This window comes from Xiphophorus maculatus, chromosome 2 (genome assembly GCF_002775205.1).
Source record: "Xiphophorus maculatus strain JP 163 A chromosome 2, X_maculatus-5.0-male, whole genome shotgun sequence".
Classification (NCBI taxonomy): domain Eukaryota; kingdom Metazoa; phylum Chordata; class Actinopteri; order Cyprinodontiformes; family Poeciliidae; genus Xiphophorus; species Xiphophorus maculatus.
In genome coordinates this window covers 24,479,496-24,498,285 of record NC_036444.1, presented here as the reverse complement: position 1 = coordinate 24,498,285, position 18,790 = coordinate 24,479,496, and the positions used below count along the sequence as shown (strand labels likewise).

General features: G+C 38.4%; 1 protein-coding gene across 2 annotated transcripts in view; it reads left to right on the top strand.

Moving 5' to 3' along the window:
* The window catches only part of LOC102221087 (copine-8-like), an 84,551-nt gene that overhangs the window by 27,332 nt on the left and 38,429 nt on the right, over nt 1-18,790 (top strand). For both annotated transcript variants that reach the window (XM_023347595.1, XM_023347605.1), the window contains exons 5-6: nt 8,856-8,895; nt 14,977-15,053. In XM_023347595.1, coding sequence (XP_023203363.1) covers nt 8,856-8,895; nt 14,977-15,053 — 117 coding nt within the window. The remainder of the gene's footprint in view (nt 1-8,855; nt 8,896-14,976; nt 15,054-18,790) is intronic.

Sequence of the window (18,790 nt, the reverse complement as noted above, 5' to 3'; positions counted from 1 at the left end):
CAATTTATCGTCCGGCAAAATGTATCATCTGCTGCAGAATCTGTAAGTCTGTCCTATCGCTATGAGAAATTAGTTTCTGTTCTGCGGAGCAGCAAGGTGCCATCAGGAGAAGAATGATATTTTTATCTCTCAGGTGATCCTTATATTATTCTATTTATTACTGCCCCAGTTTTACTACAGAACATAAACCAGCAGTGTTTTTGCAGCCTCTGGTTATTAAACAGTCTACACAATAAACAGGAGATGTTTTGTGGGACGTAACCATAAAAACAGAAAATTGAGTATCTGTAAAAACACATTACATGCTACAGAGAGTTAGGCTGTAAAACCACGAAGCAACACAACAGCAAGCGATGGCCAAATACTTATTGTGTCATTTATTTGTGTCATTGGCAGCATTTTTCATTTATTGTGAAAATGACAATAAAGTCTGCACTCTCATTTTGCAATCCCTCAAAACTAAAAGTATGGTTGGGATTGGATTGTCGTAGAGGTGCAGAGAAACATTGATTCTATAGGTAATTGATTCTATAACTCAGGTTATCACCTGTCTTAATATTCCAGTAAGAGATGTCCGCCGGCCACTGACGTTCGGGACATTTTATCTGGTGGTAAAACAATTCTGTTAATAAAATGAAACCCGGCGGTGTAGCTATTATTAATTTACTGCAGTGTGCTAAAGAAAAGGGAGAGTAATGCAGAAAAACTCAAAACAACTTCTATTTTTTTCCTCACTCTGCGTCAACTACACTGTGCTGATCCATTGCCATAGCAACTGACTGACAACAGCTCCATTAGCGTGTCAGGATTCAACACCAAAAACATGCTCCCCAAAAAAACAGAATATTCAGTCCCATTTTTTTTTTCAGGTTTGATTTTTATTTTGCGAATATTAATAAGTGATCGTCTGAACACTGCAGTGGTTGATTAGTTAATGTAAACACCTGCTCTACTGATGACCTGTCAGAGAGTTGGTATGTGGTCCTTTTTTTCAAACTGATCTGAAACACTGAATTCCACAGCACATCTACATGTTAAGGTTGTCAAAGTCAAGTTAGCCTAACTGAGCTAATCTCCTCTCCCTTGCTATATATATACTGTATATATTTTTATAAACCCTTTTCTAACCTGTGAAATGTGATACCCTCAGACCTCGCTATCTTGTTGTCATAGTGTTGACTATTTGTACTTTTAAGATTTAGTGCCTCATGTTGGCAACTTGAAAGCTAATGCCAAAGATAGTCATCGATCTTGGGGGCGGGATGTCACGTTGCAATGTGTCTGTAGAAGAAGCGATTTTCTTAAGAAAGTAAGGCAATTTCTACTCTCCATCCACTAATCGTGGAGTCGACTGCTGAAGCTGAGGAAATATCTTCAGGGTTATAAGAGGGTGAGAATGTGAGAATCAGTTGTGGAGAATTCAGCTTTGGCGCCAGGATGGATAAAAGTAAATAAGCACTTCTATGTTTAGAGACGAAGTTGGTGGAGACAGTTCAGCGCATTTAAACTGGGACACAGCAGAGTATGGAGAATGTATTCTAGTCTGGTCATATCAGTGAAAATGGGATGCACGGTTTTGCTTTGTTTTTGTTTTTTCAAATTATACACAGAAATGGCAAAACAAATCTTTTTTATTCCATCTCCAGTGTGTAGTTCATTGCTGAATACGTAGCCGGCTAATGCCACATTTGTGCGGCATCTCGTAACGGTCAGCGTGAAGCCTTCAGGAGGGCTTCGGAAAGCTGTTGGGAAACCACGCTCCAGTGCCGGAGCTGCTGTAGTTCTGCTGTGGCCCCGTTTTGTTTGTGTGCCATCATTAGTCATCATCGCTCGGTTCAAACCGAGCTCCGAGCGGCCCGCTCACCCAGCGAGACGAACCGCGCAGGACCAAGAGAAATCCTGTCTGGCTCAGTGCCGATGCAGAGTGATGTCATCTACATAAACACAAACACAAACACACACACACACACACACACACACACGCACACACCCCGTCACACACAGTTAATGTGAAGTCACAAGGTGCCGAGGGACATCTCGTCCAGCAAACACTTGTGCGTGTGTGTGTGTGTGCGTGTGTGTGTGTGTGTGTGTGTGTGTGTGTGTGTGTGTGTGTGTGTGTGTGTGTGTGTGTGTGTGTGTGTGTGTGTGTGTGTGTGTGTGTGTGTGTGTGCGTGTGTGTGTGTGTGTTGCTTGTGTGGGCGAACATGTGCAGCCGAATCCGTCATACATACATGGGTAGCATGCCCCCCCACCCCCCTCCGCCCCTCTTCTTCTTTTTTCCAACTACCTTTCTGTCCCTCATAATTAAATTAAAATTAAATGACTCGTTCATGAACATTTGGGCTGCGGACGGAACGTGAAGCGCACCTGCGCGTTCAGCTGGCAGCACGTTGCGTAACAGCGGCGTGACTCCTTTACTCTGATGGAATCTACATTAAGCGGCGCCGCAGCAGAGCTGCGGCTCCCCGACCTGCCGTGACACACAGCATCCACTCGGTTTTGTCAGCGGGCGCCCTTATCAGACGTGGCATGCCGCCCGCCGAGGCTCCACTGTTTACACAGTCCGCCGCGCGCCGCCGCCGCACGCGTGCACTGACGCGCACCTGACACGCTGAAGGTACCGCGTGTCACTGCAAGCAAACAAAGCTTGATAAATTGGTCTCTGGAGAAGGCAAGGGGATTATGTGGTCCGCGTGGCGCAGCGGAGGCTGTTTGCGGGTGAACGGTGCAGCCCGCGTGGTCCGGGTGAAATGGGAAAAAAGCGAGCTTGGTTAAATGGGATGTTTGTTTTAAATGAGTTTGATCAGATTAGCGGCATGTAGCGTGGGGTTACAAAGAGACGTAACATAACAAAAATTATTTAAAGTTTCTTAACCAGCTGCGTTTCTATTGACCTTATATTGTAATTGTGCAGTTTGACCGTTTCAAAAAGAAATTCGCTTAATGGAAACACTGCAATTTATATATATATATATATATATATATATATATATATATATATATATATATATATATATATATATATATATATATATATATATATTTCGATAAAAATATTTTGGCGCTAGGAAGAGTCGTTTTTTTCCCGGCGGTATCTAAATTGGCGGTATCTATTGCAGTTTTATTTAGTAAAACTGCAATAGAAACACTTTGAGTCACATGATCAACCGGATATTGCCCCTCTGCTAACCAAGAAGAAGACAAGTAGTTGGATGATGTGGGCATCAATGACTTATTGCACAAACAAACATATTCGCCTGTGATTTTAACTGGGTTTTTTTTTAGCTAATGGAAACATCACAATTTCAAAATTGTGTTTTTTTTTTGTTGTTTTTTTTACATCAGCAGAACATTGACAGTCTTGCAATGGAAATTGCTGCTAAAGTCAGCCAATATATCAGTCCGAGCCTCATAAACACAAATATAGATCTAATAAAATGATGTTTGTCAGAGGGATGCAGCACTCCTGAAACTGCAAAGGTATTGGGGCGTTGTCATAGAAACCATCAAATGCTATGTTGCACATAATCAGCAGGGTGGCATGAAATGTGTTGGGAACAACACATTTTGTAAAAAAATGGGGGGGGGAAAATTGGTATTTTAATAATTATTTATATATTGATAGAATTGTTTTATTTATGAAACACTTTCATACCAGAGGGAGGCTAAGACGCCTGATACGGTGCCATAAGGAAATATGCACACACCTTAGTTCAAGCCACGACTTGCATAATACACCCAAATATCTGTCCAGGTGCTACAGCTCCATTATGAATAAAGTGAACACCTGCTTTTAGAAGAAGAGTGCACTGAATGAGAAATATCTCTGCTTCCTCAGCATCAGTTCATCCCGCCCCTACTGTGCATCAGCAGATGCACGAAAGTAAAGTCAAATTGCTAAAGTACTCCCAGAGTGCAGCACTTATAAATCATTTGTACAAACTCCTCACAGATGAAGGGCCACGTAAAATATTTAGCAACTGTCTTAAGTTTTTTAAGTTTTCCCAAGGTTGTGTCTAAAGGTAAGCACAACACAAAGCTAAATATAGCTCGGCTTATTCCAGTTTTTCAATATGACGTGGAGGTCTCCCTCCGTGTTCATTTCAATGTTTAAAGTGTTAATGCACATTCTCATAATAGGAAGTTGGGAAATCAGCGTGCCAAGCTGAACATGTGCTGTAAAAAGTGACTCAGAATCAGGATTTTTGCAAATACGCGAAGATGCGCGTCCCCTCCAAAGGGAGGAATCTGAAACGAAATGTTACTTTAAAGCTTAAACCATTAAAACGTACGAGTCCCAACAGAAAAGTGTAAATGAGAAACTGATTAGCTTTAAAAAGAAAAAGTTGCAATGCAAGGAATTAGAGAGAATCCAACAGAAAAAAACACCCCGCTGGTTGGTGGGGTGACATGGCACAGATTGCATGAATATGTATAGCAATATATGGGGAACAAGAAACGGGTGCAAACAGTGAGGCCAGACAACTCAAAATGGCTGAAAACAAAAACAAAAAGTAAGAAAAACTGCATAATTTAGCAAAGGCTGTGTCACTGATATCACATGCATTTTGAAAGTCATCAAAAGGATTCGAGAATTGCTTGAACGAGAGACTAGTTAAAGGGAAATGGTGTTATGTTTACAGGGAGTTGTTTTCTGTCATGTTTGTGAAGTATTCATGGGGACAAGGTTTTTGAAATATGATCCATTCATGGGGAAAAATGAATAAATAGATAAAGTGAAACAACTGCATTGTGACGCACTTTGGAGTATTTCTCAGACATTTATCTGGTTTTATGCTTTTCCAAGGTTTTCTTCTGGTGCACAATAAAGAATTTTTTTTTTCATAAATGGTTCAGTACAGATTGTGCTGGTAGAATTTTCCATGTGTTTGTATCCTAATATGTTAAATTTTCTTGGCCTCCAAGATGGCTGTAATTAGCCGTGCACCACTTGTGTAAAAAGAAAATAGCAGTGAATGGAAGCAGCTGGAAGTCTCACGTTTTCTAAAAATTTTACTTTGTGTTTTATTTGATTTGTTCCGATGATATCACCTTTAAGGTCTGTCTACAGGTAGTCTCTTTCAGCTAATGCTACGTGTGATTGGAATAGAGGATGAAATTCTGAAGGTTGTTTTTCTCTAAAACAGAATAAAACGAGTTGTTGCTGCAGAAGATTAGCTTGGGGAAACATGCAGCAGCAAATTTGATAAAAAATTTAACTTAATAAAATGTTAATAAATGTTTTCTTCCAGCAGAGGACACATAAAAAAACATGACAATACATAATTTTCTTATCTGAGAAACTTTATGCTCACAAATAACACCCTCTGTCACCTTAATGGTCTGAGTGCTAACCCTGTTAGAGCTCTCTGTTGTTGCTGTGGCATCAGCTGTACTCTGTACTCCTAAATCAGTCTTAGATTGTTCTTTTTCATGAAGCCATGTTTCATAATCTGATAGGCTGAAAAGTGTTTTGTTCAGATCGACTATTTCTGGTGTGTGAAGAAAGATCTTCCCTTTATTTATTTATTTTTTTGTTCATTTTGTTTTTATGTCCTGTCCAGCAGTATAGTAATCAGAATTGCTATAGGTGCCCAGAGGGAGCGCAACAGATTCACTTTGACCAGTGGAGTATTAAAGCTTTCGCTATAATGCTCTATTTGATCTATATTCATAAAAAAAAAACTTTAGCAGAAATTGCATTGGTTTAATGGTGGGCATTTGTCGTATCACATTTAGATTCATTGGTGTCATGATATATTCCAGTTAAAGCCCCTCAGAACTGTCCGTATTGTCGGGATTGCTACTTTTACTATTTTTTCCTCTGTTTGTTCAATGAAAGTATTAATAAATGTTGATTAATTAGAGCAGGGTTCAAAAAAGAAAGGAAGAGAGTTGGGGCAAAAAGCTATAAGGAAAAGCAGGAGATAATAGAGGAGAGATGGAAGGATAAAGAGAATAGAAGAAAACACCCCAGTAGTCTGCTTCTACACCTGCAGAAAGAGAGGAAAAAAATAAGAACCAACCAAACAGCAACAAACAACATAAACATTTATAACAGCAACGTCACTGAAAAGCACACGCTACTAATTAGTACAAGATGTATTTAGTGGCAACCACAGTCCATTATACAGTATTTATAATCAGGCCTGGCGGCATTGGGGGGCATTGCCTGCCCACAGTCAGTCGTGGCCCCCTGGACTGGAAACTGTTTGTTGTTTTTACCTTAAAGTGGCCGATTCTCTGTTATATCGATTTGATACAGTCCCATATCTGTGCCCTCTGTCACTTTTTTCAGCAGTTAAAACTGTTTAATTGTTGTTAACATGTCATAATGTGTTTTTCTGAGCCATTTTCCCTAACTCTAACCAATACTAGAGTTAGGGAACTCTAACTCTAGTAGAGTTCCCTAACTCTACTAGAGTTAGGGAAAATGGCTCAGAAATTTCTGAGCCATTTATTAGGTCCTAATAGACCTAATAAACATTAGGTCTATTAGAAATAGACCTAATGTTAGGTCTATTCCTAAACCTAACATTAACTAAAACTTAATTCACATCTTGCCTCTAAACGTTACCCTTGACCTAAAGCAATGAATCCATCATATTAGGACCAGACTTTGGTTCTAATATGATGGACCTAATATGACACTGGACATTTAATGGTGCGTTCACACCAAACAGGTTTTGAGCATCAGGCGCATCTGGTTTTCATTCAAAGTAAAGGAGCGTCGAGGGCCGTGGAGGCCGTTTGGATCGTTTGACACGTCGAGTGCTCCACATACACTTTAAATGTAAACCAGACTCACCAACGTGTTTGGTGTGAATGCACAATTAGAATGTCCAGTTCCTATGGTAACAATGACATCAGCAGTGATGACATCACTCTTCGATGCATCACAGGAATCTGTCTCTTGAGTGTAGCACACGTTTGTAACACTTTATTTGACATTGCAAAGATGACATTATTCAAAATGTTTTTGTTATGACAACTTGACATTAACCAAGAAATCATGATCTGACAAATTTGTTATAAAAGTATTACTGATTAAACTTTAAAAATTATGTAGCTTTATGTTATTAAAGCTTAAGTTTAACTTTGTATTTAACTTCGTATTAAAAGTGTCATGATTTACCGAATGACACTTTATGACAACAGTCATAAATATTCATGAAAACTTACTCATGTTCATGACAGGTGTTATGTCATGTTTATGACAGTGTCATGACAGTCTTATTCACAACCCGTCAAATAAAGTGTTACTCTGTTTTTTCCAGTCCTGTTCCCATTTCAGACTTATAAGTTATAAGTTATAAAACTTCTTCACTGTTAAAATTATTTGAAGGCACAGAATCAGCCCAGTACAGGTTCATATTCTCAGGTGAGAGAGACTCACTTGGTATAAAGTAAATTTTTCGGTACTGGAATTACACCGAAGATAAGCTAGTTTAATAAAAGCACATCATGAATATGTGTTCATGTATTCCATCTTAAGTTCAGAACTCTTACTAGTTTTTTGGTTGCTTTTGCCACCACTAGAGTTATGCATATAAAATATAACTAACATCACTATTCAGAGATGCAACGAGTGCAAATGATCTGATGATTTGCAGCAATCCACATTAAAAGCAGATATATAGGGCCCCAAAATAAAATTCAGCTTTGTCCCCATGAAGGCTTGGGCCATCATCCCTGATGCTAACATCTCCACAAAACATATTAAAGATTGTGATTGTAACATGTGTTACACACACCAGGACTGGTGTCGGTGTAACAGATGCTGATTTAAAAAGTATAGAACAGGTAGGAGTGATGAGTCAGAAACAAATCTGTGCTTCACTAATCCTCCTGGAATCTGTTCTGGTCAAACATTTCCAAAAAAGCACCATATCTGATCTTTCTTCAAAATATCATTGTGTCCATGTTATTTTCTTTGTCATTCTATACAATATACTTATTACTGTAATAAGCAGTTTTAGATCCTTTAGTACAAAGGTACAGCTTATGCCACACACTTAAGTCTTAGAATAACTCCCATTTGTTACCTCATCTGCTACTGCATAAAGAATATACAATGTATTTGTATGTTTTTTAATCTGTACACCAACATGTTCCCAGAAAGGCACAATATAGCTAAACGGATTCGACTCATGTAACGTAAAAATGATCTAAACAACATAACAATATTACTTTTCAACAACTTCCAGAACCGTTTTATTTTATAGCTGACTGTATATTAAGCAATCTGTACATAAAAACAGATCGCAACAGCTCCTGTACAGTAGCTTTATACCTCAGCTAACTAGAACCGCCGTTGCTCTTTTTTCTTACGTTAGTTCAGTTGCTATGACAACAGTAAATAAAACACAAAAGGACTTTATAATCACCTGGATCCAAACAGCTGTGAGTGTGTGAATGTGTTTGTGTATGTCAAGCTTCTCCATAAGGATGTCAGGTAGTGGGTGTGAGGAGCCGCAGGATCTTCACCTTCTTACCATTTTACTTTCATGAAGTTCAGCTACTACGTTAATGCACAGCGGGATGTTTGGCAGGCGGAGGGGGGAACTAACAGCGCTCGCTCCATCCGTTTTTGTTAATAAGCTGCAACACATCCACAGCGCCAATAGCACCCTCCTAACTGAACCCGGCTCTGAAAAGCTTTTATTGCCGCCATCTCAGAGCTCCTTCAGCGATAAGTGAAGACGTGCCCTGCATTTACGCTAGGTGGTGAGCAATTAAAGCCTGTGTTCACTAATTTGTGTTTTGGTTGCCTGATCTGTCGCGATCCACAGCTCAGATCTTCCTCCTGCAGCCTCACTCCTCATGTGTTCTCTCCTTCCTCTGCTTTGTAGGTACGACTTGGACTGCAAGAGCGACAACCTCTCTAAACACGTGAGTTTCTCCTTTGCTGTCTCAGTAATCAGTCAAGTATTCATTTTGACACAACAGCACCATATTTACTTGTTGCTGTACAATGGCAGCATGATTTGAAACCAAATGTTTTGCCACGAGGATCACAGAGACTTTTCAAGACTGGAAGAATTCAGATGAATTTTACACTGTAGTTTTTTAGCATTTTTTTCTCCGGTAGCCAAGCCATGACATTTTGTTGCCAGAATCACTGGTGTGTGTTTGTGCGATAACAAATCAAGTCTAAGTCTATTAAACCTGCAGTTCTATCCTTTACTGTCACTTTCCGACACAACTTTTAGCAGTCTGTTGCTCTAGTTTCACCTATCTTTCCTGCTCCACCTCGGCGCTACTCCTCCTTCCTTTCCCCTCCACGCCTTCCTCGTCTTGGTGTTCACTGCCAACTGCTGGCGGAGCTGTTTTCCTCAGCCCGATAGCCCGGCGTGCCCTCCGGGCTCCACTGTGCGCTCCAAGCGGTGCGAGCGCAGAAGCTCACTCAAAGCAAGAAGGCCGGGGACGCTTGGCTGCACCCTGTCGTTACTGTGGATGTGTGGGATTGAAGATCTGGCACTCTGCGGTGGCTCCATTGTCTAAGCAGAGTCCATCCACTGTCGCACGGCTATAAATAACCGGAAGAAAGATGGGGGGGAAAAATGATAGAAATGCACCCAAGTACAGTATTTCCAGTGTCAGCTACCTTTGAGGATGCCTTCATCCTCCCATCAAAGCAGATGCACCCGGCGCTTCCCCAGCATATGGCGCACATACCTACCGTGAAAATAGCCGTAGGGGGAGAAGTGCAACGAAGGGGGTTTGCTTCAGAATAATGAAGGAAATATGAGGCGTTGCGTTTTTCTTCTGAGTAATTTACCACTGTCTGGTGAATTTTGTTACATTTCTTCCTCTTCTAAAATTGGCATGGATTGATATTCACAGATGCTCATGAAAAAGTTAACTCTAACCATGGAGCACCGACAATGCCCTGCTAAGGTGTCACATTCACTTTGTCCCGTCTCAGCTGCAGACTTCAGAGTCTTTTAAAGGGGTTTAATGCGATAGACCAACACAAAGCTGTGCATCACTGTAAAGTTGATTGGAAGGTGTGTGTGGTTATAAAAAAATGTTCTGCGAATGAAAATCATAAAATGTGTTCTGTGCGTTTGTACTCAGCCTTCTATTCAAAATACCAGTGCAGTCACCTGCCTTCAGAAGTCACCTAATGGGGTTTTTCTGCAGAGGTTTGTTAGGTGCAGCGAGGCACATTTAATTGTGTGGCACCTTTCATAATCAGTACAATAAAAAAAAGCTTTACAGTAAAATAAAAGAAGAGAAACATGACACATTGATTACGCAAAATACTTTAAAACAACAATGGTAAAACATTTAGCCATCCCAAAAAAGTTTGTTTTTCTGGACATCTGCAGTTTCTGATCTTGCGCCTCACAGAGCAGCTCTGTCCTGGTACTCCCCCACTCAGCTCCTTCAGACTAGCCAGCAGCAATTAGCAAATACCCGGTTGAACTGTGCATCACCTGAGCTCATTATAAGAGCTACTTCTCAGTGGAACGCTGGTAAAAACGTTGTTGAAGGGTTAATAGAGGAGCCATGATGTGATGACTTCCTGAAGCTAGAGTTTCAGAAAGAGCAGGAGTTGTTTTTTTTAAAGAGACAGAGGCCCAAACTCAAGGCGCTAATTACAAACTAAAATTTCATTTAAGTCACATTTTTAATATAGATAATATTTTTCTAACAACTGAAGTGAACATAGTCTGTGGATTGGGCTATAAAATAGCACTATGTGCCCGGAAAACACATAATGCTGCCCCTTTAAAAAGTTACAAAGGGCAGGCAGTCAACAGAGATGTTTTCACTTTAGAAAACAGCTCATAGATTCCCTTAAAAGCCCCTTTTCAGCCTCTTGATCAATTTTGTCATTCCTCTTACAAATGCGCTTCTGAACACACCTAACACATTGTTTATCCTGCAGTCACACAAATCTAGCTCGAATAATTCACCAGTCCCTCTTTGCTGAAGCTATGCCTGCGAAATCTAAAATCCCTCCGGCTTTAACAAAAGATGCCAAATGTTGTGTTACTGGCTGAAGCAGTTGCTGCTGGCAACCGAGGAGCCCAGGTCCCAGTGCTTGTGTTTATTTATTTTTTTATTGGCAGTGTCCTTACAATAATAGGATACTGTCTTTGTGTGCCATTTGCACGGTTGCAGCTAATGTGGGTAAGACAGCCATCTGTCATCTTTCCACGCTCACATAGACCGCAGTTTATAAATCTGATCTCAACTCCATGTTTTAATTTTGTTATTTTTTTAAAATAAATTACTGAAGTGTGAAATATGAATACTGCTCATCTGCACATCTGTTCTGCTAAAATCTTGTTTCTCAATAATAATAATTGTTACATTTACAAGTAAAATGATCATGGCAAACAACATTACAGACGACAGGCTGCTATTTTCTTTGTACAAACTCATTAGCAGCTCTTTGAGCTCCTTCTATGAATGTCTCTTGAATTACAGAACGGTCTTTTAATCTAATCTTAAACTACACCCATCAGGGTTTCGGAGTGTTGTCCTTATGCATGTCTAGGATTCGCTTTCACCACATTGTGCGACTTCCATTGAAATGGCTGCAGGCGTGTTTGAGACTCTTATTTTGAAATAAGAAAGAAAGTGGTTTTTCAGTTGCCCTGTTGTGTTGACAGAGATTGCTCTTCAGCAATCCAAAAACTGCGGTGGCCCAGAAGGGTCAGCAAGATGCAAACGCCACGATGGCTTCATGCTAAAACAGAAGTTGTGCTACAATGGAGATTGTGCTAGCAAGGTTAGCATGACTTCCGTGGCTTTTGTTTGTTTTTGTTTGGAAAATACTATTTAATTACTGCCTACTTATGTTGTCTCAGTAATTTTCAGTAACACTTTATTTGATGGGTTGTGAATATGACTGTCATGACATCATCATAAACATGACATAACATCTGTGATGAACATGAGTAAGTCTTCATGAATATTTATGACTGTTGTCATAAAGTGTCATTTGGTAAATCATGACACTTTTAATACAAAGTTGATATTATTCAAAATATCTTCGTTATGACAACCTGACATTAACCAAGAAATCAAATTTGTTATAAAAGTATTACTGATTAAACTTTAGCTTTAATAACATTAAGCTACATAATTTTTAAAGTTTATATTTAGACCGTGGTTTAAGAGGCTTTAAATGTTATGGAGGCATACCTACAGAACAAAAGATGGGTAAATACATTGTTTTAAAAAAATATGATACTTATGCTCCAACTTTTTTTGTGTAACCCTGGGCAACTGCCCATACGCTCCACATCAAAAACTAGCGGCGTTTCCATTGGCTACGCAAATTAGATTGCCTCCCTGGAGGCGGAGTTTCAGAAAGATCAGGTGTTTTTAAAGTGACAGATGCCCAATATCAAGGCGTTAAATTACGATATCAAATTTATTTTAAGTCATATGCTGTGATATATAAAACATTTTTATAACAACTGAAGATAACATAGTTATTTGGTTATTTTATAAAATGATACTATGTGCCCCGTTAAGTTTTTACTTTTCATTAGTTTTTTGTGTTTTTTGGGTGAAGCGACCTAAAACCCCTTGTTAGTTTCAGACAGAGTGCCACGGATTGTTTTACTGTGTTTGTAAGAACTAATACACATTCTCTGGGTCATTTAAATTTGGAGCTTAATGAGCTGTAGAAGCTTTTGAACCTTTTTTTTTTTTTTTTTTTTTTTGCCGCCATCATTATTTCAGTTAATGTAAGTTGCCTCAACCTTTAGTCCTGGACGTTGCGAGGCACTGCGTCCCATTGGCTGCAGTTGCTAGTTAGCTTGCAGCACACTCCGTGAGGAAAGGCCAGAGTGTTTTTGCCATCTCCGTTTTTGCACTCAGCACCGGCAAAGATGTTTGGAGCTGCTTTCTGCCTGCTGGACTCAACATGGCTCATTTGTCAAGGACTTTTACACACATTCACACACGCCCGCACACGCCCATGCACTCTCAATCTGGTAATGGAGGCCACAGTATCAGTGCATGCACACGTAGTTCAGGGTTTGTAGTAAACAGATTTTACACACACTCCTTCTAGTGCTTTGCTCTTCTTGCTGTTTGTCTTTCCTAAACTGTCTCCTTTCTTGTCAGCACCCTAAAGCAGCTAACTAGTTCACCGGTCTCTGGTTCGGTTGGTTTAGGTATTAAAGGCCAAAATATACCTGAACAATCTCAATTAAACAAGATTGTTTCCTTTCTTCTGCTAATACTTTCCCATGTTCTGTGTTGTGCAACATTGCCTTTTTGTAGCTCCTCATCAAAGTAGCAGGATATTCCACACAACATTACACCATCACCGCCAGCCTACAGCATTCTTTCACGTTTTCATATTAGTGTTTTTTTCACTCCAAAGTCTAAAGGTCTCAGCTTGAATTGACTCATCAAACCAAACGCCTTGTGTTTCTTATATATATATATATATATATATATATATATATATATATATATATATATATATATATATATATATATATATATTTTTTTTTTTTTTTCTTTCTTTCTTTTTCAATTTGTTATTGCTATATTTTAATGAACTTGTATGAGTGGTAGACTTAGTTTTCCAGTTCTTTGCTTACAGAAGTGGTATCAGCAGATTTCCCTGTAATTACCGTGTCTCATGCATTTTTTTTACACAGCCTTACTGAGACTACATTCACTGTAACGTATCTCGTTTTAAAGTAATCATCTCACGCTGTAGCTGGCGTAAACCGTGAAGAAGACTACAACAGGAAGTAGTTGAAGGATGACGGCGCGGCATGTTTTTTTTAACAACTTATCGCGTGAACAAACGTATTCACGTGGGATTTTCACTGCGTTTCTTATTTAACGGAAACACCTCAATTGAGACATTGTGTTTGTCCGACTTTAGCGGAATTGAGACAACGTTTTGCACACATTTGTCATGGAAACGTATGACACATGACAATGTGGTGGTCATTAGGACAAGCAGCACATTGAAGTTTGATTTATATTATATATAGCTGTTCAGTTATCAAATAATTTATCAACACTTCAATAAAATAATTTATCAACACTGACTGATTATATTTATTCCTGTCCTACACATCAAATTAAACTGAACTATTCTTCATAATCATTAAAAACTATAATAAAAAGCTCCGACATATCACAACAAGTGTTCAGTAGGGTTGAATACATGACCGAAGACTATTCCATCATGGCCAACCCCTGATTCGGAAGGTCGGTTTACAGAATTAAAATCTTTATTTCACGAGGTAAGTTCCTCTGAGGCTGAGAGGGCAGCAACTAAATACATCACAATAAGTCCTAAATGAATAACTGTGGTACTGTTTCTTCCATTTAAAATCTTTGCACATAGACTGGGTGGAAAGCGGGCATTTTGTTGCATTTTTGAACTAAATCAAACGATCAGGAAACTGAACCTAAAGTTCAAGTCTATGATGACACTTCAGAGGGCAGAGTTCTGGGCCTAATAGTGGAGACATGGGATTGGCGCTGGGTTCAGTATCTAATCAGGATGGAGATTGACTCCAGTGACGGCAAGCCTCATCTTTCCAGTATGGGAGACACACCATCGATCTGCTTCAACCACAAACCGTTTGGTATTAGAGAACACATAGCAAGTTTTTCATGGAAGCACCAAAACTGAGCGAATAACTTTTTTCTTCTTCTTCTTACCGGTTTAAATTAATACGTCTAAAAGTTGAGAGCATTCCTTTCTGCTTTGAGCGGACAATGAAAATTTAAACAGTCGTCGCAATGTTTGCTAGCTGCTTTATTTTCAGGTGCTTATTGAACGTTGACTGTCTGCATGAATCATTTAGAGATGAGGAAGGCATCTATTTTTCATAAGAAACTTTTTCTGTATCGTTGCTTAAGGGTTCTTCTGCATACACTTAACAATGTCGATACATTTACATATGAAAAATGAATGGTAAATATGAACAATGTCATTGTTGATGCTTCTCATGCTTTTCCCACATGCAGGATTTCTTGGGCCAGGCTTTCTGTACGTTGGGTGAAATAGTCGGCTCCCTGGGAAGTCGCCTGGAAAAACCACTGATGTAAGTAGCGTCAAGCAACCAATAATATCCAAAATGGTTTCTGCTATCTTAAATATAGATCATAATTGCAAAGACTAGCATACTTTACAATTTCTATTCTATTAGGTGTGAATTATAACGCGGCGATATGGATTAAAATTACAATCTCTGATTTTTTTTTCATACCAGATTTCCGATTTTAATAGATTTTGTTTTTTCTTGCTTTCTTTTCAAAGAAAAGAAATGACAAATGAGAGAAAATATTTTCAAAAAAGTGTTTTTTATTTTGGTCATCCCTTCTGTGAGTTGTATGACGGAGACCAGGGCTGTATTATGAAAATGATATAGCATGAAGACGCAATTTTGCCTGAAGAAACAATTTGAAGTTCAGAGAAAAAAGTTGGTTGATTGTGAATAAAAGCTCAGATGGAGTTGAGATCCAACGCTACCAGCTTTTTCGTGCTGACATCGCTCTGAACTATGGAGAAAGATTTTCCAAAAGTTTAATCTTCAAAACCCTCAAAATTTGATTAATTGATAAAAATGCTTATAAATTGAAAACCAGCAGGAGATTTATTATTTTTTTTATTACGAATTGGACCCGACGACAAACAAGCGTCAAACAGCTAAACTGAGATTAATAGAAAAACAACAGACTGAAAATCTTTCAATGGCCTGTTGTTTAAAGAAACACTTCCCAAAGTGGAGTTAGTGCTGAGGATCTCGGCTGAAACCTCCAAAAGGTTATCAGAGACGTCTCTGAAATGTCTGATTTCCTTCCTGATTGCTGATTAACAAAGTTGTGATTAGGCCTGTAAGCCGGTTCATGACATATTTCACACTGACTGCTCGGTGTGAGACGAGCAAGCGCTCTGTGAATGACTAATGTTCAGAAAACCTCTGCCGTCTCTCATGTCACAATAGAGCAAATCTAAAATCAGCTCTGCGTCTCTTCCACCTGAGACTGACACAGATTGACATCGTGCCACTTTGTTGACTCCAGCTACTACAGCAAAACAAACGAAATCTGAAGGAAATGTAGACGCAAACTATTCAAAAGTCTAAAATATTTAAGTCTGCTTTGGAAATGTTTCATGGGTAAAGAAAAAAGAGAAAAAGAAAACCCCTTCATCCCATTAGATAGACCCACAAAATTCACACAATGCATTTAGTTAATAGAATAAAAAAGTGCCCTTTTGAAAAATATATATTATTATTTTATGTATATATACTATCATTGCCCCCCATTTTGTCATTTTGGATTAGAATTATACATAAATAGCAACTTGTTACTTATCAGAATCAAAATTTCTTTATTGTAATTGTGCACGAAAGTGAAGCAAAATTTTCAAAAAGCAAATCTCTGAGGCAGGGAAAATAAATAAATAAATAAATAAATAAATAAGCATATTATTTTTAAATGTAAATGTACTTTTACAAATATTTTTTGTTTCCTTGAGGTATCAATATATAATGACACAGATTTTCTGTCCGAAACATACAATTTCATATTTTTTATACAAAATATGTTTTTCTTGTCCTGATATAAAATGTAAAAAGAGCTAAATATGCTTCTGCCACCAAGGTGATCATTTTTTTCAAATTGCCCTAACTTTATATGACAAATTTACATATGAAGTAAAATCTTTAAAATGCATTTTTCAAACACGTTCTTGTAAGATTTGATTTTATAGTTTAAACATCAACATACTTGTAATATTAGTATTAATCTGTTGAAGGAAACTGTGGGTCACATGCCAGATGTCACTTTTCAGTGTTTCCCTCTATTCAACATGACCCTTGTTATATTAATTATCATTATGAGAAAGAAGAACTGTATATTAACACATTTTATAAATGTGTCTCAGTTTGTCTTTAGCAATAACCATAACATTACACTAAACAGCTCGTTTCTATTTCTGGATTAAAATTAACATCAGTATTAATTTTTTTATCCTGCTATTGTAATTCTGACATTTCCGTTCTGATTTGCAATCAGAAATAATTTCAGTTTATAACATTCAGTATGTTGATTTACAGAACCATTTTGCTCCACTTTTAGCCTTCTTACCATAACATCTTTGGTGACTTTCTAAAGACTTAGGGTGTCATTTGTTGTCCTTTCCACAGTTTGGCAAAGTTGATTGAAAACATAGTCAAGGTATGATTATTCAATGTGAGTAGGATGTTATTTTCTTAATTATGAAGAATTTATTCTAAAGTGTTGACTTTAGAAACACTTTTTTGTCAATATACTCCCCCTGCGTGCACAACAATGCTGCACTAAACATAGCAATCAACATAAAAGAATCTGTTTAAAAAGTGAACCTTTCACACTTGAGTCGGATGAATTGTGAGTTGATTCTTCAAAGTATCTAAGGGTTTATTACACAGCTTTCTCAAATAGAGCTCAGGGAATGATAAAAGTTAGATTTTTCAAACGCCCCCAATCAATCAATGCCTGAATTGATTGGAACGACTCATTCTGGAATGACTCCATATTTAGACAATCTTCAAAATGGGAAAATCAACAGAAAAGGCAGAGGATAAACTGCCCAACTGCTTGTTAGTGTCTGAAAAGAGAATACTGAAGACCTAAAACTTCATTTTCTAAAGTCTGGTAAATGATGTACATGTAGTGTACTGTTATTGACAAAGTTGAAATACAAGCGTGCATAAGCAAGTTTTAGTTCATACTATCTAATTGTATTCTTCCTGAGCTTGAACATAGCTATCTATCAGTAGCTACGTTCAAACTTTGTCTGTATTCCGCTAATGTCAAAAAACCCCACAATCTCACAATTGTGCTGTTTCCATTCAAGAAGAAACGTAATTAAAATCACACTTGAAAAGGTTTGTTCATGGAATATGTCATGAAAAAACCACTTCCTGTCATCTTCTTTGTGGTTTCCGCCAGTAGTAACATCCGGTTGTCAATCATGTGACTCGTGTATTTCCTTTGCAGTTTTACGAAATAAATCAACCACCTCATCAAACCACCTCATCCTAGTGCCAAGATGTTTTAGCGAAAAGCTTGAGTTTTTTTGTTTTTTTTTACTTACCGTACTTGTTTTCAGTGAGCAAATTTGTTTTCAAAATATCAAGTTGTGAAATAATATGGTCAGTGGAAATGCTGCTAGTGTCCTCCTGCGCCTTTCATCGCTGGTTGATGTCCACTATGTCAGCTTATGTGACGGAACAACAGAAAGAAGGAAGTGATTCCACTGTCATCTTCCTCCATTACTATTACATATCCCTTTGTGTGTGCTTGCGTGGGGGCGTGTGTGTGTGTGCGTGTGTGTGTTGAAGGCCGAATCAATGAGTGCTTGCAACTGAATGGGCTTGCTGAAGAATGATGCAGAAGGAATGTGATGTAAGAATGTGTTTCCATTTCAGAGTTATGTAACCTCTGCCTGCAGTCATTCACTGTATTTCTGATCTGTGTGTCTTCCTGTGGTGCTCGGCGCGCCAGTCTGCACACATGTATATGTTCTATTTTTAGCCTTTTTTCGTTAAGATATTTTTAGATCATCTCTTATTATTATGAATGCCCGATTGTCCGCGCAGGTCAGAGCAACCTACGTTTAGTCACCCCCCCGCCCCCGAGTGAAAAACATCATGCGGAAAAACAAAACAGAGAAGACAATAACCTTACATCACATTTTTGTTCATAAAGTCATTTTCAGAGCATATTTCAACCAAGCAGCAACAAGAACAGAATAAAGAAAGTTTTGTATTAGAAACTCAATTTTCTTAGT